The sequence below is a fragment of the Limanda limanda genome, chromosome 8 (assembly GCF_963576545.1).
Source record: "Limanda limanda chromosome 8, fLimLim1.1, whole genome shotgun sequence".
NCBI lineage: Eukaryota > Metazoa > Chordata > Actinopteri > Pleuronectiformes > Pleuronectidae > Limanda > Limanda limanda.
Window position 1 is genome coordinate 24,058,406 of NC_083643.1, and position 23,264 is coordinate 24,081,669.

The 23,264-nt window shown below is 41.3% G+C and overlaps 1 protein-coding gene across 1 annotated transcript; it reads left to right on the plus strand.

The window, feature by feature from the left end:
• The first annotated feature begins 366 nt into the window (after nt 1–366).
• On the plus strand, nt 367–22,948 carry ptdss2 (phosphatidylserine synthase 2). The gene is made up of 13 exons (XM_061076823.1): nt 367–545; nt 1,059–1,391; nt 4,744–4,845; nt 7,218–7,300; nt 10,007–10,074; nt 11,321–11,455; nt 13,168–13,218; nt 14,135–14,248; nt 15,752–15,870; nt 16,381–16,495; nt 17,131–17,276; nt 18,472–18,657; nt 19,772–22,948. The coding sequence occupies exons 2-13, from the start codon at nt 1,192–1,194 to the stop codon at nt 19,923–19,925; spliced, it is 1,473 nt and encodes a 490-aa protein (XP_060932806.1). The 5' UTR covers nt 367–545; nt 1,059–1,191; the 3' UTR covers nt 19,926–22,948.
• Nucleotides 22,949–23,264: the final 316 nt, after the last annotated feature.

Consider the following 23,264-nt stretch of genomic DNA (forward strand, 5'->3'; position numbering starts at 1 on the left):
TGACTGAAAAGATGTTGTTTTTTCCGACACCATGCGTTAACCAAGTGGCCCGATGAAGAATCGTGCTGTTGCAGAAGGCTTTTATTCTGCCTGCTGTTACTATGGGAGGTTCTGACTTTGACTCGATGTCTTCAGCTGTTGTAAACAACGCTGATCCGCCGCTAAATCCGCCAGATAGGTCAGCCTGTCAACTTCACAAAGCACCGGAAAGAAGCGGTCACAGGGCTTCCGATTTACATATCTACATTTCAAAATAAAAGCATTTGATGACGTGTGGGTTTATGATGGTGTTTAGTTTGACGGTCATAGGCCGGATATGATGTTGTCTGCACCCGTACCTTGACAGTGAGCGACGCATGTCCATGTGATGTGTCTGGAGTGAGCACACAGTTCACGGTGTGTGTTTGTGTAACTGAACCAGTCTCAGCGGGACAGTCACCAGATTATTCTGTCTATCTGTCCACACAGCCGGTCTCAAGCGGGGGTGCTAATGTAGCGTTAGCATCTCCTCCACTCCTCACTCGGTCCTCCCATACATTCAGCTGGTGAGTAATGCTAAGCTTAGAGCCAACGTCATTGTCTAACGAACACGTGAACTGGCAGACTGATGTGCTAGGTAACAATGATGGGTTTACACCGGCTAACTGCTAACAGGACTGTCAGTGAACTAAGCCTTCTTATCAGGGTTAGTTAGCATGCTACAGACAGCTAGCTAGAGAGTTAGCCAAGTTAATGAATTGAGGCTTCGGTCCTCGCTGCAGAGACAGTGCGGTTTGTTTAGCTGCAGGTACTCATTCACGTAACACTAGGACAGTAGCTGTGTTACACAGGGGTTAGCATTGTTGCTACCTGACAGTGTTGACCTCTTTCAGTGGAAATGTGTCCGTCTGCATTGTGTTAAACTGTTGTGTTACACCGTTGTGTTACACTGTTGTGCCTAGTGTTGCTGGGGGGTGTTCGACCTCTCACCCAACAGCAGGACGTGATTTGCAGGCTGTTCCCTCCTCCGCCCTCGTCCCTTTTAACGACCTCTCCCTCCCTACCCCGACCACCCACAGGATGCTGACAGTCACCTGGGTGGGGCTGGCGCGGATGACGGTGCAAGGCAGCGGATCTCAGCGATACAAACCCTAACCCGCTCGGGATTATTGTTGAGCAGCCAGGGGCGGTCGGTCCGTCCGAAGCCGAGCCATGACCAAGCCCGAGTCCAGGAGGAGCGCCGCCGCGTCCGCCGCCGAGCAGGTGAACAACGGGGCGGCCGAGCCGGGCTGCCCGGGTCAGAGCCCCCCGATCAAAGCCAAGGTGATGAAGCAGAGCTCCAGGGAGAGCCTGTACCGGTGGAGCCCCCCCGAGTGCGAGGTGTACGACGACGGGACCAACACCTTCTTCTGGTGAGTGCTGGCTGACAGGGACAACAATGCAAATGTCAGAATGAATGCTGTATCATCATCACAAGGGGAAGGTGGCGTTGCAGCAGCACATGCACGAAATCATAAGACACTGGTGACAGCAAGGTGGGTTTCAGGTTTCAAGGTGAACTGAAAGACAGGCCCATGACACCTCCATTAATCACACTAACGCTTTGATCCTCTTCCAATTCTTTAAGATCCACACAAGAGGTCTGAGGTCAGGCCGACATACAGTTCGGTGATCAAATGCAAACATACCGGAGGGAATCCCCAAAGGTGACTCCACAAGGATTCTGTGGTTTGCTATAAGTCACACTGCACAGTCAGAGCTTGTTGGTGACACTAGGATAGTTTAAAATCCCAGCGTGCTCTTCTGCTGAGAGAGATCGATGCAGCCCGTTGATATCTGCTTTCACTGTCCATGCGACAAACTGGACGAGTGAGTTATGCATGCAGCCACACGACACAGAGGTCGTTGGCATGTGCAGGATGATGGTGTATTTATACGAGCGCATGAGGCCAGTCTGGAAAAGTGACCTTCTCTCCTGCAGCTTTCGTTAAATTGCAGCTACCCTGGCCTTTCAACCTGTTACTCCAGGAATATTTAAGCCTGATTAAAGTGTGAGAGTGTGTGTGCGTGTCCCAGCTCCTCTTTGCACTTAAGGCAGGGGGCATTAAAAAAATCTGCTAAGCTTTATCTTTGGCAGCAGAACATCTCTATCAATGGGTGTTGGTGTTTTTGTGTTGTTGTTGTCCAATGTGTACGTTTCCTAATAACAGCAGCACAAACTACATCTGACAAAGTGACCATATAGCTGAATAAACACCTCACTTAACCAGTTCCAACAGATGAAACGATTATAGCCTTCATGGAGGTAGGATGTATCATGGGTTTGTGACATTAGACCGTATTCATTTCAGCTAGTTGCACCTGGTAACCTGGCAACTGAGTGTAGACAAATCCCATGATGCAATATGAAGATGCTGTATCAAAATGTCATGGTTTTGAGCATCTGCTGACTCAATGTGATGAGCAGCTTTATGTAATGCTGCTTGTGATGCAGATTATTACGGTGGAGGAATGTGGTCTCGCAGTGGTTAGTTGGCACTCCCACTGTGGATATAATAGAGATCTAATAATGAAGAATGGCTTTGTGGACAGTGCGAATCATATGGCACTGGAGATCTATGAATGCAGGCACAAACACATTGGAATCAATAAGCTAAACAATAGTGAATATGCAGAGTATCTTAGTCTTTCTTTTCTGACAGAAGTCACAATATTTCTTTTCAAAAAGTGAATTAAACTCAAATTATATCATATTTAACAATTTTTAGGAGCTGGCTCCCTTACATAAAGTGGCTGTTAATCAAACCATTCACTGGAAAAATGTGGTTGCGTGTTGTTTATTTCTCAGAAACACAGTGGCTGGATGTGGGAGTTGTGTTAGAGTTTAACAGCTTCCCCTGGTTGTCAAGGAGAGTAACCATGTGGCATCATGCGATCTGCTTTGTAAGCAAACATTGGAAGTTTTAAAAAGGGGTGTAGTGTGTGTTGGATATACACCTGATACGGTTAGAAACAGGCTGTGCACTTTAGAACAACATCAGGATATTGCTCCATACACAGACTATACTTATCAGCAGCTCATTTGAACTGGATGTTCTATCTTACTCTTTGTGGTTTCAGTCTAAGCACAGCCTGCCTCTCAGAGACTGGTCTTTCCACTGTGTCTGTCATTCCCAGTGATGTTCTTTGGTTGCTAGGCAAGAGCCAAGCCAGGTTCTCCCTTGTGTCTCCTGCCAAACAGGTTTGATAACGTCAAGGAACAGGGAGAACATTCTAATAACACCTGGTCTGCCATCTCCATGACCAGGACTGAGCCAAGGTTAAGTCAATTAAGGTCAATCTCTGGAAGGGTTGCTTTGTCAGGCACACATCAATGAGCAAGCTTTGGGACATTTGTCATGTTTGTGTATTGCGTTGCTAGTTAAAAGTGCTTAAAGGAACAAGCTACACTTACAGTGTTTATTCAGGAAAGTTACATGACTAGTTGTTCTGCCTCTGGGGAGCAAAACAACTGTCAAACGAGCTGAACGATACACAGCCACTAGACACCATGTTGTCTGATGCTGAGACATGCCCCCGTATGTTGGCACGTTCATGGCCACTAGATATAAGTCGAATATTCTCTTCCCATTAAGTTCTATTCTGGTCTCTTCGTACGTATGAGGAAATATCTGATCCAGAGTCTGATGAAGATATCTGTATCACTAATCTTATTTACACTCTTGGTTCATCCCAGATATTCAGATTTGGCATATGTCTGTCAAAAATCACCAATAAATTACAGGACAGAAAGATATGTTGCATTCTTACCTCAACCAAGAAGGTTATGTTTTCACCCCTTCCCATTTGTTTGCTGGTGGATTAGTTTGTTTATTTAGCAGGATTATGCAAAAGCAACTGAACTGATGATATTTTGCAGAGATTGGCAATAGGTCCGACATTTGACCCGGTGATTTAAATAAATACTGTTCTCTTTATTTCATTTGTACATCCTGAACAATAATGACTACTGGCCATCCGATCAATATAAGCTTCTAAAGTATTGTATTGAAACCTTGCACTGACTCCTCCAGTACTCTTGCCACACATCAGTCTCTCTCATAAAGCATATAGCATATAATTATCTAGCTACCATAGTGTGCAATGTTGACAAAGGCCATGTTTGTTCTGTGCTGTGGTGTGATGGGGAGATACTGTATGAGCTTTGGCCAATAGCACGACATGAATCCTGTTCAACTTGTCAACTGAAGTGAATAATTGTTTTTAGTTCCAGAGGCCATACACAGCCTTAGATGAGATCAGTCCACAATCAAGACAGGTTCACCACACAGACAATCAATTGAAAGCTGTTTTTAGTATCTAATTCCGTACTTTATATGAAGGAAAATGTTGAACTTGTTTATAAAATGCTTATCTCATTGTGTATATTTGTTTTGGTTGTTCCACAACGTTTTGCTTCTATTTTCAGCAGAACGAACTCACTTTCCCAAAATCACTTTGCTCTGTTTACCTAAAGATTTTCAGCTCCAAGCAGGATGTCGGAATCTCTCTTGGGACACTTTGTTTACTAATCTCCTGTTTTGCCTTAATACTATCTGATCCACAACAGTATTTTTCAATGTAAAACATATTAATGTGGATGTTGCACACAGAGTTACGTTGCATTTATCCTGCTAAACATTCTCCCTCCTGTGGTTTTCCAACCATTTTTTTTTTTTATTATTTTTTGTATTAATAACCCCCTCTCTGTTTTCCTCTCTGCAGGCGAGCACATACTGTCACAGTACTGTTCATTCTGACTTGTGCTTTGGTCTACGTCACGCTGTTGGAAGAAACCCCCCAGGACACGGCCTACAACACCAAAAGGTCAGTAGGCTGTTTTCGTCATTTCCTCTGTGTCCCTGCAGGACCCTGCTGGCTGCCAAATAACAGGTCCACTTAATCCAGTGTGGCCTTTTGATCGTACTCAAGTTTGATAAAATAGTTTGTGCAGAAATTTAGCTTGAGAGAAAATTTGTTTACCCCGTAAGCATCATTCATAATATTTGTCTCTTTTTGTCTCTTATTCTCTCTCTGTCTATATTTGCCTATAGGGTCACATAACTAAACCAGACAATAATAACATAATGAAGCATGAAAGTACATGGATGAGATCCAGAATTCATCATTCAAAACTGGATCATTTCCATATTCAGTAGAATTCAAGGCCTCATGCCACTCGATGAAACCTTTCAGAGAAAAATAAAACCCTGATGACTACGAAAAAGAAGAACATGAATTTCAGGCTTTCATTTCATTAAATTTTGCATATGTGTTTTATTCTCTTTACTCTTTCAACACAGAGAAAATGTGCAAGCCAGTATGTAACACTGTGCTATAGAAACTTAGAGATACACCATACCTCAGTTCCTCTCACATTTTCAGGGTGGTTCCTGATTGAACACTTAAATGTGAAATCATAGCATAAGGTTACTATGAGCAAATCCACAGATTATACCAATTCCCTGGTATTGTAAATGCTGGTGGGTTTGTGGGTGTGGTTTCATATCCCTTTGAGGTAAAGTGGCATGGGTTTGTTCTTAGATTTGACATGTTACTCTACGCCTCTGTTTTAAAACATTCCCAATTTGGGGAGCGAGTTTCTGTCCCAGATGAAGGAGGTTTAAGTATCTTCAACAGAGATCAACAGGAAGTCTGGTACAGTAACGTGGACCATTGTGTAGAAGAGGAAGCTGAGTTGGGGGCTAGTGACTGGAGGAGGGAAATTATGAGTACAAGCATCCAACATGAGTTTTCTCTGTAAGGTGGCTGGACTCACCTTGAGAGACACAGTTAGGAGGTCAGACATCTGTGAGACGTCCGATTAGAGCTGCCACTCCTTCGTGTGGCAAGGAGCCAGTTGAGATGGTTCAGGTTCCTTTAAGCTCCTTTCTGTTGCCTAGGACCAGGCTCAGATGAGTGTGTGGAGATGTACTCAAAGGAAATTCCAACTTTTTTTTAATGGATCCTATTAACCTATAAACGATATGTTCAAAAGTTCCTTTCATAATTTTGAGCTGCTTCGATATTTAACTAGTGGCATTGATAGGACACTGTAATCACGAGAAGGCTGCATAAATGATGTGTGTGTTGAGGGAATGTGCTTAACAGGATTTGCTGCAGTCAGCACAGTCAGGCTTGTTGGGATAAAGACCCTAGAGCTTCTTCCTGGCAACAACACACACGCACGCACACACACGCACGCACACACTCACTGTCCGAATCTCTGTCACATAATCATTCACACATCGTCAGTCACTCATCCTATCTCACATATTGTGAGATAGGATCCCACACTAATCCCACACGGTCACTCCTTCACACACATTTGACCCCACTTTGACACACTGAATCACAAACTCTTACTTTCTACCCACTCACTCTTGTACAGTCAATCGTCCAATCACAGACTCTCCGGCTGCCACACGAAGTTCAGAGAAGTGTCCTCATGAGCCGTGTTTAAACATGACCTGTGGGTAAAATCCAGAGAATTGTCTATGGAACTAACCCGTAGTTTGTCTTTGACACATGCACAACGCAGTAGGAAGTTCTCTGCTCATCCGTGATCAAAACAGCCAAAGATCCTCCGCATTTTTCAGGCGAGAGGTGGAGCAGCCTGGGGGAGTGGGATTTTATTGACAACACAGACACCAACGTTGGCTTTTTTCCCCACAAACTCTAGACATCTCATCTAGACATTTAGTAACTTTGAGTTTTTTTCATTTTTGTGTCTGAAGCACTATCAAACCCTCCCGGTCGCTAGCGGAGAATCCCACGGAGATCCCCTGCTGTGTTTTCACATCGACTTCTCCTGGATTTCTACAGACATTATACTAGGAGGCCAGGCGGAGAAAGTCCTCAGAGACTGCTGAGCGTGTCTCAGATATTTGCATTCATACTTGCACCTCCTCCATAGAAAAATCCAGAGGAACTGTGGCGTTCAGTACATGTCTGAAAGCACCTATGTTGTGTCCTGGTTTCCCCATCTCAACACATTAATGTAACACAACCGAATAACAGAGAACTGTTTATTGTTTTATAGACACAACACCTATTTGTTCATGTAATTATGAGAATAGACCGTCACACTTGGGTAATTAAACACTGCACACAACTTCAAGTGCAGCATCAAAATCTAACGCTTAATTCTCAACTTACATTACCTTTACATTTCTGTGTTTATTATTGTTTTCCTTTAGGGGGATTGTAGCCAGCATTCTTGTGTTCCTCTGTTTTGGAGTGACACAGGCCAAAGATGGACCCTTCACCAGACCACATCCAGGTAAGATGGTTACATTTATCACATTAATTTAAGTTTAAATGGACTGACTGTTCTAGTCTGTCAACCTAGGCTGCTCAACCCTAAAGGCTCTTATATGCTTCTACGTTCTCCGTTTCTCGGAGAGGGCTCCACAGGGGTCCAAGAGTCTTTTTGATATTTACTTCTCCGACCTTCTCCGACCACTTTACGTCGAAAAAAATTCACCGCCAAACCCATAGGCGGCGCAACAGAAGACGAGCTCAGAGAAGCCTACCCCAATTATCGGAAGAAGAAGTCCACTTGTTTATATTTCTCTGTCAGCCTGCCTCACACACAGTGAACGATGGCAACTAACAGAACTAAATAAAGTGACACCCAGCGGGTCAAGATGCTGATGTTATCGTTTCTTAGCGCAGCGGTTCCCCGGTCTTGTTTCCGAACTGTGTTGCTGATTCCACAGCTTGAATCTGCTTGAGGCTACATGTAGCTAGAAGCTACACGAACCTAGCTCCCCCCAGCTTCCACACACAGTCAGCAGGGACTCCCGACACTAACCACTACCCAGTGTTTGCTTCTAACCTGGCGGTATTATATAAACAGTGACATGATAGAAGTGGAATTAAAGTCGTGACGGCGGGTTTATGAACTGTTAGCACCGCAGTTAGCCCGCTAGCTTAGCCTGCTAGCGCCGTTTTGAAAGCTTGTTATAACCGTCTGTGACCGTACACACATGCCCTCAGTGCTCTAACGAGCCACCGTCAGCCGGACAACTCCGCTGGCTTAACACACACGTCACATTAATCGTAGAATCGTAGTTGTGTTTGAGTTTGATGCTACATGGAAGTAAACAAGAAGTTTGAGGTCCGGAAATGACGTTGAACAGAAATGACGTCGTACGGAAATGACGTCATACGGAAATGATGTCGTTCGCGGACCAATCACAGCCAAGAGCTGTCCGTCGCTCTCCAACATGAAGACGGAGAAGGGAGAAAAATCAGACCTGTACGAAAAGCTGTCCGAAGCATTCGGAGAGGGCGTTCCACGACGGATAGGGCGGTCTTATCTGTCCGTTTTTTCAAAAACGGAGAACCGTAAATTGGCCTTAACCCCAGTGTTTTATGATCTTTATGCCACTGATAAGTAAAAGCACTTTTCTCCATATATCTGGGGAACGTTGTTTCATTTCATACACATCTCTCTCCTATATTGTATATTGTTTCTCTGTATATTATCAGCTGGTTAATAAAGGTTAAATTGCCAAACACGCACTAAAGAAAAGTTAAGAGTTTGTCAATAAATTACACATGAATAACTGAATCATGTTACAGAGCTGTTTCATTCATCTTTGAATCACATGCACTTGTTTGCCCTGTGTAAGTGAGGAGGCTGAAATGCATCTATTAACAGCTTTGCTAACCTGTGAGCTGTAACCACTGCGTCGCTCAAAAGTCTCATGTTAGTGTCTGATGTGATATTTAAGTCCTGTGAGTGCTGGGAATCTAGGTTAATGTAGTAAACAAAGTAATGGAGACGTCTGTGTAGATGAAAAATTCAGTTGAGAGTAGGTGAGGTATTTTACATGGTTTGCATTACATGACAAGTCCCAGTTATTGTAACTGAATAGTAATAGCACATTCTGATGTAGGTGACGAAGGTGCAGGTAAGAACAGCAACACTGATGCTTAATTAAAGAGCTCTGAGATTCTGTTTTGTTGTGTGGCCATAGATATGATTTGTATGATTCATGTCAATGTAATGTAACAGTTTGCATGAAGATTGAATGATGTTGAGTTTATTTGTTGTTGCTCTTGTGAACTTGTTTGTTGGTTTTGACATCACCGTCCGTTTATATTTGTTGGTACAATTGTTTTCAAGACTTCATCAATCCACATCGCTGGTGTTTATCAGCCTAACTATAATATTGTGTATCTCCCCCCCCCCCCCTCAATCTGCTACACACAATGAATGGATGTTTATATTTAAACAATTAATTTCTTAAGTACTTTGTTATTTAAGTTTAACCAGCTCACATAACACACTACTTACTCTAAAGGGGAAAGCAGGGAGGAAGGAAGATAACAGAGTGTGGAGGACAGTCACGCATTGAGTCAGGCGCTTAATATTGTCGGTCGTTGTTGACGTGAGGTGGCACACAAGAATTTGTGTCGCCGTTGTTGGTTAACTTGTAGCTTCTCGAACCCTCCTATTGTGGAGTGAAAGACAAGTGGTTTCAGTATTTTGTGATTAAGAGTGTAGTGAGTGAGTTTGTTAGACACCCTGACCTGTTGACCCAGCAGAGTAGGTTCAGTTGTTGCAGTTGTGCTGAAGTTCCACACATTTGTGTCTTTTGGAAAATGACCAGGTGGGAGTTCCAGATTTTATAACTTGCAACTCCCCCTGGACGAACAGCTGGGACTGTCACTGGAAGCTCAACTTATAAATGTGTCTACAAAAGATATTACTTTAACACTAACACTTGAACTTAAAAAGGTACATTCTTGTGTAGGATTTTGGTTGATGATTCTACTAAATATTAAAACGATGCTTCGCCCTCATTTCAGGCGGGTACATATTCACTTTACAGAGGAACTAAAACTGATGTCATACTCAGTCCCAGATGTACTTTGGTTTTCTTTTTATCTCTTTTTTGAAGAGACACAGCAAATGTCCAGTATAAGTTGTTTCTACAGTTTCTCCCACCCTCTCACTCTTACTCTCTCAATGCAGCTTACTGGCGGTTCTGGCTTTGTGTCACTGTTGTCTACGAGCTCTTCCTCATCTTCATCCTATTCCAGGTGGGTCCACTGATGGTGGTGATGCCATGACTGACTGAAACACTCACTTGTAAACATTCAGAGGGGCATGTATACATGAACAAACCTTTAATTGGGACTGAGTGTAATTTGTTTTGACCTTTTTTTTATTTGTGTATTTGTATACTGGTGTCTGTTTTTGTTACTCAGTTTTTTCTCACGTTTTTATTTACCTTCCAAGAGACAACAGTTGTAATCTAGAATGAGACTCAATAGAATCCATACCTCAACCAAGGCCCAACAGTTTCCTTATGAAACTACATCTAAATTCACTAGATATTTGGATCTGTATCAAATTGCACACACTCATAAATATCAGTACCCTAAACATGTCAAGACCCATGAATTATTCTCTGAGAAATCAAGGATAATATTTGAAAACATTTGCCATCTGACTATGTAAAAGAAAGTGAAGGAAAATTCCTTGAAACCGCCCCTTGATCCAGATCCACATCAACATGTTATGGCTTTTTCCCTGAACCATTCAACAGCCTTTCACCAGGTTCCATGGTAATCCATCCCATAGTTTTTGTGTAATCTTGCTTACAGTTAAACAAACCAACCAACAGAGGTGGAGAAGGGGGGTGAATACATAACCTCCTTTGCAGAGGTAATTAGCATTCTTTCTACCTCTGGCAACTATAAATCATCCCAGCGAACCTGTATAGCAATCACATGCACACTGAGTACATGTCAGTGATAGGGCATGCACGTCTCTCTCAGGTGTTAAACTTGAACATTTTGGTGATGCACTCTCGCCTCCCAAACAAGGCATCAGAGCTTTTACACACCGGCCTTTTTTTTACATTGAACTTTTAGTTTTTAAAAGTCCAGGAACTAAAGCAACACAGCAACACTCTGAGAAACGATCTGGTGAAGTCCATAGAGGCATCTTAAAAAACCATAACACCACAACAAAGAAAATATAGTTTTTTGTTTTTAATGTTCCACTCCGTGCCCAGGTGCTTTTCCTTGTGGGACCTGCTTCCTCGTCTAAAACTTTAATTTAAATCACTATCACTGAGTGAGACCCTATAATATAGCAACCGTTTACAGCTATAAAACTAAATCTCATCCGGCCAGGACACTAGCAAAAACTTTCAAGACAGTTTCCTTCAGTGAGTAATCCTTACTTGGGTCTTGTGATCTCGGTTAGCCTCTGTGTCTCTTTTCAGGAAGAATAAGTGCTGACACTTTCCATACTTCCCCTCTGTCTTCTGTTTTCCAGACCGTGCACGATGGAAGACATTTCATGAAGTTCATTGACCCCAAACTGGGGGTCCCCTTGCCAGAGCGCGACTATGGAGGAAACTGCCTCATATATGACCCAGGAAACACCACGGATCCCTTCCACAACATCTGGGTGAGACTATTTTTTCAATGCATTTCATTTTACTCTATTTCATTTCTGCTGGAAGCAGACTTTATTTTGTAGCAGAACCACTCAGTATGAGGCTGCTCTCCGAGAAGTGATATTTCTGTCCTGGTGCTGTTATTTATATTATGGTCTACTTTTATCCTCAGTTATTACGAATGAGGAAATGACCCAGATCTCAAATACAGGAGTCTGTACACATTCCTCTGACTTGCTGTGAAACTGACAACTGAATCCTCTCTTTCCCTCTTTCACTTTCACTCATCAATTCACATGTTCACATTCCCTCAGATCACCTTCGCTGTCTCTTTGTCTTTTGCTTTCCATCTCCCTTCTCTCTTGTGCATACACACACAAACACACAGTTAGTGTGGCTGGATGCTGACTAGCACCAGAGGGTTGTGCCTATAATGCAGTTTGTAGCCCATCAGTTACAAACAGGCCTCCTTCCCCCTGGGGAGACGGTCTGATGCTGCTGCTGCTGCCATGCGTGAGCAGGCCCTGTCTCTTCTGTCAGCACGATTTCAGCCTCTCAGAGTGGGTCAAACCACCACAGCACCAATATATTACATATATTATGTGAAAAGCCTTTTTTAAAAATGTCTAATTATGGAGACATGTTTAGAAATAAATAATAACCAAAATGAAACTCTGGTTAAAATAACATAATAAACTAACAAAATAAACTGAAATGTACCAGATTACGAGGAATGAACACAATTATACAAATGTATTGAAGAAAAAAAATCATAGTAAGGAAGCAGTGTTAGCTAGGCCTGATAAACACAGCTAATGACTATTTTCATTATCTGTGATTGATTTTACTGTTAAATTTTCATTCCATTTTATGTCAGAAAATAGTGAAAGATGTGGTATCGCTTGATTTACCCAACTAATTCTACAAAAACAGATTATTACCAAAATAATAGTAAATTGTTTGTGATCAATCAAAAGACTCACCAGCTGAGATTAGACACGTAACATCTGTTACTTCTTTGGAATTCCTTCTTTAAAAGTTAATTTCAAGAAAATATAAAAAATGAATGTCTGTTTGACATGAAATGGATTCTATTTACTTTTTCTATTTAGTATTGCTTTTTTAAGCTCTTTGTTAGACTTTATTAAGCTAAACAAACACTGCACAAATAAAGACTTGCTGTCGCAGTTTAACCCTTTCAAAATTAAAAATTACCTTGATGAGGTGAGATAAGATGAGATGAGATCATTTATTAGTTCCACATTAGTTAAATGTGCTGTGTTGCTGCAGCAAAGGGACACAAAATATTCTAAAAATGAATATGTAAACATGTAATATCAATGCAAGGAAATATAAAAATAGAAATAATATATACATTGCAAGAATCTATACAGTGAGAGCAGAATCTATACAGTGTAAGGGATTGCACAAACGGCACTGAATTGCACACAGATAGCCAAGAGATTAAACCTGAGTTTCTTGTGCAGTCCCAGAATTGGTGTGTGTGTGTGTGTGTTCTACTGGGAGCAGAACTGGTTGTACAGACTTACAGCTGCAGAGAGGGACAACCTGTGATACCTCTCCTTCAGACACGTTGGGTGGATCAGTCAAGATGTCCTGATGATGTAATAGGTGTAAATAAAAGAGTTTCTTTATTCATTGTTCAGACTGATTTTGACATGATGAGAACATGTTAAAGCAACACGTTGGTTTGTTTCTACAGGACAAGATTGATGGCTTTGTTCCCGCTCACTTCCTGGGATGGTATATAAAGGTGAGCGTGCAGATTGCATCACACGCTGAACCTGACTGAGCACTAATATGCACTGACTGACTGCCTCCAACTTTCAAAACCATCTCTCCATTTGCGTCATGATGAGATGAGTTGAACATGGGACATCAAGCTCCTTGTCTATTTGCAGCACTCAGTCCTTGACATGTTGCAAATAAAAACAACTTCTTAGTCATCAGTTACAGAAAACACATTTAATGATGTTGATGTAAGAGTTTATACCGTGTGATTATAGAAAAACGTCTTTCTGTCAGATTATGTTAATTTAATTGAGGGTGGAAACTACAAATGACTCTTTATGGCAATATCTTTGGTAATTTGAATGCCGCTGTGCCTTCCTCTACTTGGCACGGAGAAGGAAAGGAAAACAACAGGAAGCCAAACTCAAACAAACATGGAGGAGAGTAAACATGAAAGAATGTGATAGCTTCAAACAGAATAAGGACTCTGACCAGCCAAGACTATAGTAGGAGCTTTAGGCATCAGACCATGATTACACGATTGACCAACAATTTCATTCTATTAAACTCCTAAAAAGAGATTTGGACATGTCTTAAATCAATTGCGAGTTTATATCAAATTTGGGGAAATGACTGCAATTTATTTACACATAAAAATCAGGCTTGATAATTGAAAGAGGCTCAGTTTCAGTTTATAATGAAATGACTCTGATGATTGACATGTTTAAAAAATCTGTCCTGTAAAATCTGATCTGTATTGTCTGTAATAGACTGACAACCAATCTCTATTGTGCTGTTGGAAACCAGCAGTCTGTTCTGTTCTATCTGTCAGCAATGTCGATTTTTAGATTTGTCTAAATAACTTCCTGACCTCCTCCTACTCCTCGCCATTCTCCTCCTCCTACTCACCCAACCTTGTGCTCTCTTTTCTTCTTCAGACTCTGATGATCCGGGATTGGTGGATGTGTATGATAATCAGTGTGATGTTCGAGTTCCTGGAATACAGCCTGGAGCACCAGTTACCTAACTTCTCTGAGTGCTGGTGGGACCACGTACGTACATATGTTACTGATCTTCTTCTTTTCCCACATGCTGCTGTGCTGCACAGTTTTACATTACTGTCGTTATCATGTCTCAAGACAAATCTAATCCTGAATCAATAAAAGTAAATGAAGGGCAGTAGATATAAAACGTGAGGCACAAGCCTGTTCGCCCACTCAAGAAGAATGAAAGCACAGAATCACCCGACACTCAAGCCTGTGTATACATTTCATAGAAACACTGACATATTCGCTGAGACAGCAGATGGTTCACAACATCCAGACACCAGCTCTTCAAGACTTAGCAGCGGTGGCTGCTGGCTTTAACCTGGCTGTACACTCTGAGTCACATTTGGAATGTTCTCAGACCTGTGCTAAGATTGCTTAGAGTTGTCTGGTCTGGTGTTCCACGCATCCATACCTGATCCCACATTCCATTCTATTCCAGGAGGTGGTTACTTTGTATGTGGAGCATGTGCAGTAGACGTTAATAGTCAGCGTGGTCACAGTTTTTTGGCTGCACGCGGACATCCACCGGGGGGTCTGTGCGTACCCTGATCGATGTGGGTGGATGACAATGTCTACGTCACAAGGACCATAATAACCCCAGTGGACTGGTGGAGGCAGAAACTATAAATTTGCCTTTAGAGGAAGATTCCTGTGAGCTGCCATGAGAGCTCACATTAATTGAAGACATCTAGACAAAATGGAGTATAACTGTAAAAGTAAACATAAAATTAAACATAATTAAATGCTCCTTGTTGACCTATAAATGCTGCCAGAGGACTGGGGTGCAGTGAATGAGGCGAAAATTTGCATAAATAAGCTAACTGGTGCAGCCAACCTGCTGTTAGTGTGCATAAGCTTGTGCAACACACTGCTGCAGCGTTCCACTTTAAGAATGGATTTGTTTAATAACCTGTTACCTGATGTATTACAGCAGTTTAATTTTTTGCCATTGAGATTTATGACAGTAATTAGATTCTCATTTGTTTTTCTGATAGTAACCTTCAATTACACAAGTGGGAAACTCTGCAGCGTAGTTTAAGCAACACAAATGAGAGCAAGTGTTCACAACAAAATAAGTTAGTGTAAACAGGCAATTATATGAAGATCAGGTGTTGATGGTACAAACATATTAAGCGTCAGTAAGAAATACGCGCAGTTACTAAAGTTGTTATACAAACAATTGATTATTTACATTAAATATGATCACAAAAGATTATGGTGGCTCAGAAGACATACACACACCATATGATGTTTTCATTCTCTCTCACAAAAGGAGGAGCAGGATGTCATTAAGTCTTACAGGACGGATACAGTGTCAGTTTTACTTTCCCATAGGAAGCAGCAAAACTAAAAGGAGAGGGATGATATTTAAGGCGAGCTCAAGCTGTGCACACCCACAACCAAAGGTCTAATCTAACACACTAGTGTAGGTTGATCCCAGTTGTGTAAGGGCCGTACTACTCCTGTTGAACCCTTTGATAACATATGTACTTTGTCTCTCTGCAGTGGATCATGGATGTGTTGGTGTGTAACGGCCTGGGAATCTACTGTGGCATGAAGACCCTGGCCTGGCTGTCAATGAAGCCCTACCAGTGGCAGGGCCTGTGGAACATTCCCACATACAAGTACGACTTTCCAAGTTTCTGCTGAGAACAACTGCCTGTGTTAATCTGAATTTGATTTCAGAACTATGCTCTTATAGAATTGAAACCTGACAAATTAGACTATTTTTATGTCACTGCGTCATTCAGTTCCCGAGTCCAGGGTGACTTGATTAAAATTGAGTGTTCTAATGCTAAGGTCACTCTCAAAACCCTTTGTTGCCTTGAGAGAATCTTTCAAATTTGGCACAAATGTTCACTTAGGCTCACAAATTGAATAATTAGATTTTGTTGGACAAAGGGTCACGGTGACCTCATATGAGTCTGGAAGTAACTGTATGTAGACTGAAACTGCTCTAGTTGGCAGAGGCATATCACTGCATGAGGTTATTTATAGAATATATTTCTTCTTCTCTTCTCAGATTTATAGGTAAACTGTTTACATTTAAATAATGTCTAGTTTTTTAACAGAACATCATCTTTTATCTTTATATATGTTTTATTCTAACCATGTCTTTGCTGTGTGCTTCTCAGGGGGAAGATCAAGCGCATGGCATTCCAGTTCACACCGTACAGTTGGGTGAAGTTTGAGTGGAAGCCCGCCTCCAACCTTCGACGCTGGCTCGCTGTGTTAGGAATTATATTCATGGTAAGAAATATCCTGTATTTTTTTGACATAAAAATGGTTATAATGAGATGACTTTACTTAAATGGAAAATAATAAGAATTAAATTTATTTCCTCATTTTCATACACCGTATTGACACTGCTGAAGCTTTTTCACCTAAATATTCAGCCCATTGCTGACACGCTAACTTTTCTGCATGATGGATTCATGCCAGACTTAAGTTTATAGCTCTCGAACTATTACTTGCATATCAGGAAATTATTCGGTGATAATCATGTTTTTTTTCTCTATTTCTTATTGAAGGTTGCTTACATTTTTGATTGTTATGAAAGAGCCTTATACAAGAGATTTTAGAATTGCTACGTTTATTGCTTGCAGCTATTCTGCTTAATAGGTTTTTTATTTTTTTTTTGCTGAATGTTCAATATATTAAGTTCAACTATCAGTAATAGCTCTTTACTTACTTGAATAAGAAATCTCAACTGTTTAGGAAAACATGATCTTCAAACACCCACAACTGCAAACATGATCAATAAATGGTTGCCGGATGTAGAAGGTCTACAAAAAAAATGCCCTCTTCTGTTTTATTCTATTAAATTATAATTTCAATGCACCGAAGTTGAGATGTGTTATTTTTGTCTTCTGGCCTCTTCTCAGTTCCTCCTGGCAGAGCTGAACACCTTCTACCTGAAGTGTGTGTTGTGGATGCCCCCTGAACACTACCTGGTGCTGCTCCGCCTGGTCTTCTTCGTCAACGTGGGCGGTGTCGCCATGAGGGAGATCTACGACTTCATGGACGACCCGTGAGTTTTCATAAATGCAGTCGACTGCTGGACAGTGCGGGTGCTATATATGTTGATCACGTGTGCTAATAACTGGAACAGTGATTCATAACACGGATCAAGTGTTGCATTTGGAACTTGCATTCCCTCAGCAGGTAACTGTAATGTAAAGGTAATAGAAACCAGTTTGAGGGAAGAGTTTGACTCGTTAGTAGCTTTTTCAGGCAGAAAAGATGAGCAACACATAGTGTATTTGTGTCCTATTCTAACAGCACTGACGCAGCTTTTCAGTAGGGGTGGGAATTGGCAAAAATGTGACGATTCAATAGTATTGCGATATTTGCGCCACGATTCAATAGTATTGCGATTCTGCGCTATATTGCGATACTGCAAGTATTGCGATTTGATCGCAAATGTCCCCCATATTATTCAAAGGCATTACAAAAAATGAGGAAAATAAGATTGCTCAACTCACTTCAAATGTCACATTGAATTCTGTGGCCACGGGCTGTTACATATATAATTGTAAATAAATATTAAAAAAATATATATATATATCAAATATCGTGATACTGAACAGAATCGATTTTTTTCCCCCACCACTACTTTTCACTCATTCTATTTGGACATTCAGTCCGTGCTGCAGTTCATTGTAGGTCATTGATATTTTCCAGTTCAGTGCAAACAAAGACATCCTGCATCACTATGTGCCCCATGTTAGGTTGATGTTGGCAAGACTTCAGGTCGCCTTAAGGAGTGAGCGTATTTATTTACCTGGCTGATGATGTGAGCTTCTTATCACATCCACATGTGGGAAACGAGCAGTTCGGGTATCATTGAGGAAACATTCCGCTGTTGCACAACCTGAAGCTCCATCTTTGGCGTTACTTGTATCAGAATCCAACCAAAACTGTTCAGTGGAAGTCAGTGTGGTGTAAAGTCTGGGTTTCAGAAGGCAGTGGAGGGAAAATGGTGTGAAAATTAAGTAGTTTGTTTACCATGTTGCCTCCCATCAGTTTAATATCTGTATTTTACTGAGCTTACAGTCTAGCTATGACATTCTCTATATTTGTACATCATTGTGTAACTGTAAGAGTAATACTGACCTTGAGTGATACAATGATTGGAACATAATAAGCTTCCCCTTAAGCAGTAACAACACCGTCCCTGTTGTTTTACTCTTCTGTAACCACACCTTATGTTATTTTCCCATCAGGAAGTTCCACAAGAAGCTGGGCCAGCAGGCGTGGCTGGTGGCAGCAATCACAGTGACGGAGTTCCTCATAGTGGCCAAGTACGACCCCAAGACCATCATGCTGCCCATCCCCTTCGGCGTCACGCAGTGCTGGTTGTTAGGAATCTTCCTCATCTTCATCTGGACTCTGTGGCGGTTTTTCATCCGGTAAGAAGTAGGCTGTGTCTCTGGGTTGCGGTAATTCGGGTTATAACTTGGAATTAATTCGTTATAAAAAAACAAGACATTCCTCACATCTCTCCATTTCCCCTCTCTCCTCCTCTGACCCTCCTGGTCCCTCCCACTCATGCTGATTAGTAACATTAGTATTCATTTGAGGTGGGCACAGGAGATAGGTGTTTGTCCCGGTCCACTCCCCCCCGGTCCACTCCCCCCTGTCAGCAGTGTTCTTCCCTATTCTGAGCCATAAGCATCTTTGAGCTCCTCTTGACTCATCTGTTTTTAGACATGAGTTTGCGTTTCACATATGACGAACGCAGCAGGAGATTATCTGGGTCAGACACGTTCACAAAAACAGGAACATTTCTGAAACCTTTAGGCAAGGGCTGGCACCTGGGTAGAGCGTGCAGGACACACTCTGTTTTCAGCACATAGACACTGGCGTCAGCCCTCATTACCAAAAGCTCTCAAATCAGTGTCTGTCACAGATCTTCTACATGTATGGCTCCACTTTTTCATTCTGAGCTATTTTGGGTAACTCAGAAATTTTTTTGACATTTGGGCTGGACGGTCAAGCTCTGGAAAAAGTTCTCAGCAACTTTCTTGGACATTTGTGTTCTCACAAACAGCACATCCAGAAAATGTCAGGGAATATCCGGACTCCAGTGCATTGCTGTAAGCAGCTTTACTGATGTTGCTCGACCCAGATCCTGCATGGCACTTTACATCTCTCTGTTATTGTGAATCATATCATCACTTTTTCAGAATTCCCTTCACATAATTTTTAGCCTCAGTGACCATCAGTGAAGCGTTCAGAAGACAGACCACATTTGCTGCCGATGTAAAAGTGATACACAGGAGACATTCTCATTAAATGAAACATAGGAGCGGTTTGCTCTTCCTCACACACATACACACACACACAAACACACACTGTTCTAGTCAGCGTGTTGGGGTGTCAACTTTCAAGAATCACTGTTTAAAGACGTCCTCTGTGAAAAAAGCAATAAAAGTGAGCGGAACAAAAAGTAACTGGTAGGAAGATTTCCTGCAGGTGATATTTCTATTAACAGGTTGTCTATTCTTCTTTATCCTCTCCCAGTGACATCACACTTCGATACAAAGAGACCCGACTACGCAAACAGGAAGTCCCCGCTGACTGGGACCGCCCTCTAGGCAACAGCGGCACCATCGCCCCCACTGGGCGCAGCAAACTGAATGGCAGCGCCGAGACTGTGAGGCAGAGGAAATCCTGAAAGAAGACCGGGGGGGGGGGCGTGGGTTGGAGTTGCTCACTCAGCAGCTACTGAAGGAGAAAGGACAAGGTTTGATGGGAAAATAAATAAGATGAGTGAAGGAGAATGGTGACACAGAGACACACAGATGGACACGTATTTGCTGTGTAGACTGTTTCTGTGCCTGCGTGACGTCGTTCAGACAGGTGAAGGTGGAAGGAGCTGTTTTCATTTGGTGCATCGTCTAGTAATTGTCATACTACACGGATTTACCTCATTCTATTTTTAAAGTGTGCAATCATGCACGTGACATTATTTATACATGTGAATGATGAAGAGGGGGGGGGGAAAGCTTATGTAGAGTAGTGGAAGGAGGGATAGAGGTGACAGTGACTCGACCAATAACGGAAAACAGATTCCATTTCTCAGCTGCACTTTGTCTTAGAAAACAAACGTCAAGTTCATGTCGCTGTAAATATGCTTTTGTTTTGTCATTCAGTGGTGATGAGAGTAATGTCTTTTGATGTGATGACTGATCTGGATTCCATTTATCGTCCATTGCTATGCAGTGTTCAGTATCTTCAGGAGTTTGGCCACACTATTGCAGAGCAGCAGTTAAAAGAAAGCTTGGTCAAAAACAAAACATTTCTGTAACCTTCAGTTAACGACTTTAAGGTTGATTGATTCCCATAAGTTTTTTACAGATTGTACTTCCCTGTTCTTAAGTATGATCCCAGTTTTTTTTTTTTATTATATAAATATGTTAACATGCTTAAATGTTTTCATTTACTGTTCAGGTGTGTGATTCCTATAAGCGCTGACCCTGGAGGTTATTAAAACTGCTGCGGGATCCTCCCTCAGTCACAGAGAGGAGAGGAAAACCCTCTAAAGTTGTTCTCTCCCCTCACGCTTTGTTCTTGAGAAGAACGAGTTTGTAAAAATAAAAAAAAAGACAAAAAAAGTCAAGACGTACCATATTCTAGGTATTTAACTTCCGATACTACACATGATATATGAGATATAGTTTGGTGATTTTTTTTTGTAGATGTTTTGTTGTAACTGTTATTTCTTTAGGGTGAATCGATTCTGAACACTAGATTGTACTCTAGCTCTTTTTTCTTTGGTAAATGTGGTGCAGAGAAATCGGCAGCATTCTCAAGAACAGATCCAGGACAATCCTGCTAACAGGAAGCTGTGCTCACTGTCCTCTCTGATGTTGGCTCTCATGTGGCACAGTAATGAATCTACACTGCAAGGTCAAGGCTTTGCTGAAACATTGGCTCACTCGGTCACATCAGAATGTGAATTTAATATCTGTTTCTTTTTAATGCCAAATCTCTTTCTCTGGTTGAATTAATTCAATTTTCGAAAGAAATGAAGGTTTAATGTTGAGTTAATTTGTGTTAAGGTTTGTGTTAAGAGAACCGATCTTGTGTGTGTTGGGGGGAGTTGCCATATTGCACATGCAATCAGCCAAAGCTTAGATCTCATTCTTTTTAAAGCCATAAAAGCAACACAGATTCACTTGAGCTGCTCCAACTGCCGTTAAACCTCACGCAGATTCCTTTTGATTTTAAGCAAAGCCGAATTTCAAAGCCATTGGAGTGAGTTGCCTCAGTAAACAGTTTTATGTTCCAAACTTAACTCGACACCTGGAAACCAAACTGAAAGTATGTCAGTAAGTCGGAGATCTCACCTCATTTCTGTCACACTGGGTATCTCGTGTCAGATTCTTCTGATTTCCGAAGGTTTTAAAGTTTTAAACCTTTAGAACATGAATCGTTCATCAACAGAAGATACATCCACAGCTATTTTGATAATTAGTTGTCATTGTTCAATTAAATATGTCAAATACTCTCTGGCAGCAGCTTATGTGGTAGTGAACTGAAGACCCTCAGGTCTCAGCACTGGACAAAACAAGGGAATTGAAGACATGGCTTTTTTTTTTTTACTATTTTCTGACATTTTACAGGCCAATCAAATGAGCAACAGATTAATCAATAATCAGAATAGTCATTAGTTTGAGTTAAAACTAAAAAAAACACCTGTGTGAGTAGCATCATCATCACTACCATCTGACACCAGGCCAAAGAGAAGAAGTTCCTGCCATCATTTAAAATAAATGATCCAGAAATGTCATTATCATACAACACAATAAGCAAACTGAAAATAACGCCTTTCGCGTTCTGATCTTGCTGAATCTCCACTGTCAACAAAACAAGCTTTAGTCTCTTAAGGTCATAGAATCTGTGGTTAACTTTGTGTGTGTGTGTGTGTGTACAACATCCGTGACGATAGCTCCTAATGATCTTGTTGTAAACTAGACTGCTGCTGTATAAAGATAAAGTCCTTTCCTTCTGAATATAAACCAGCAGAATCTGTCGTTCAAAAGAGAGGGATGTTCATCATTTTGAAGTTCTGACGTTTGTCACATATACAAAACTCCTCTTCCTCCTCATCCAGGCTTTTGAAATACTTCAGCCTCTTTTTTGGAACACAGATGCTGTGCAAATTAAAAACCCTTAAAACCTCTAGCTGGTGTTAAACTGTGCTCGTTATTCTGTGCTGTCCTGGTTCAGTGGCTTGAGAACTTTGTAGGAGTTCAGAGAGTTTGCTTTTTTCCTTCTTAAATCAAATTGATTTAGATGTGGGTCTGGGGGATTCACTGTGTTACTGTGTTCATGTCTTAGATTGGCTAAAGTGCATATATTTGCACATCAGCTCTGACAACACTAAATAATGAAGTCAGAGACTGAAACGGGAAATGGCCAAAAATACTAATAATAAAAAAACAGGACCTTTTCCTTTTAGTGTTCGATTGTGTAGTTTAACTTACGGACACATGGGGGCGGTATATGTTTCGTTGATTTGCTGCTGGCGCTGCCCTTTGTTCTTGTCTATATGACAATCATCATTGGCAACTTGCAGTTAAGAGCAAATTTCAATGGTTTGTGTAAATGTGAAACATGTTAAAGATCAGAGAAATGAAATATGCTGCACCACAATTTTATAATGTTTTCAATAAAATCAAATGAAAACCTGAATCAAGCTTAGTCTGTGTGTTTTTAACAATACAAAAGTTTGGAAAATTATCAAACAGCTTCTATTGTGGTAATATGATTGCACTATGATACTGATACTCCACTGTCGCTCTTCCACTAACAGAAGCTCTTAAAAAGTCTAAAATGTGAATCTAAGGCCTTAAAAACTTAAATAAGTCAACATATGTAATATCTTTAATAGGTTTGGGTAGTTCCTACTTATGTTGTTTAACATTACTTCTGCTGCAGTTTTAAAATTAGTTTTGGTAACATGCAGTTTATTTTGTTGCAGTTCTTTCTCAACAGTACAGATGTCACT

What these genes read in the sequence shown, in the direction of transcription:
- ptdss2 (XM_061076823.1), top strand. Translation starts at nt 1,192, where the DNA reads ATGACCAAGCCCGAGTCCAGGAGGAGCGCCGCCGCGTCCGCCGCCGAG. An exon ending in GGGACCAACACCTTCTTCTG is followed by an intron (nt 1,392 to 4,743) that starts GTGAGTGCTGGC and finishes TCCTCTCTGCAG; the next exon opens with GCGAGCACATACTGTCACAG. An exon ending in TGTTAGGAATTATATTCATG is followed by an intron (nt 16,496 to 17,130) that starts GTAAGAAATATC and finishes GCCTCTTCTCAG; the next exon opens with TTCCTCCTGGCAGAGCTGAA.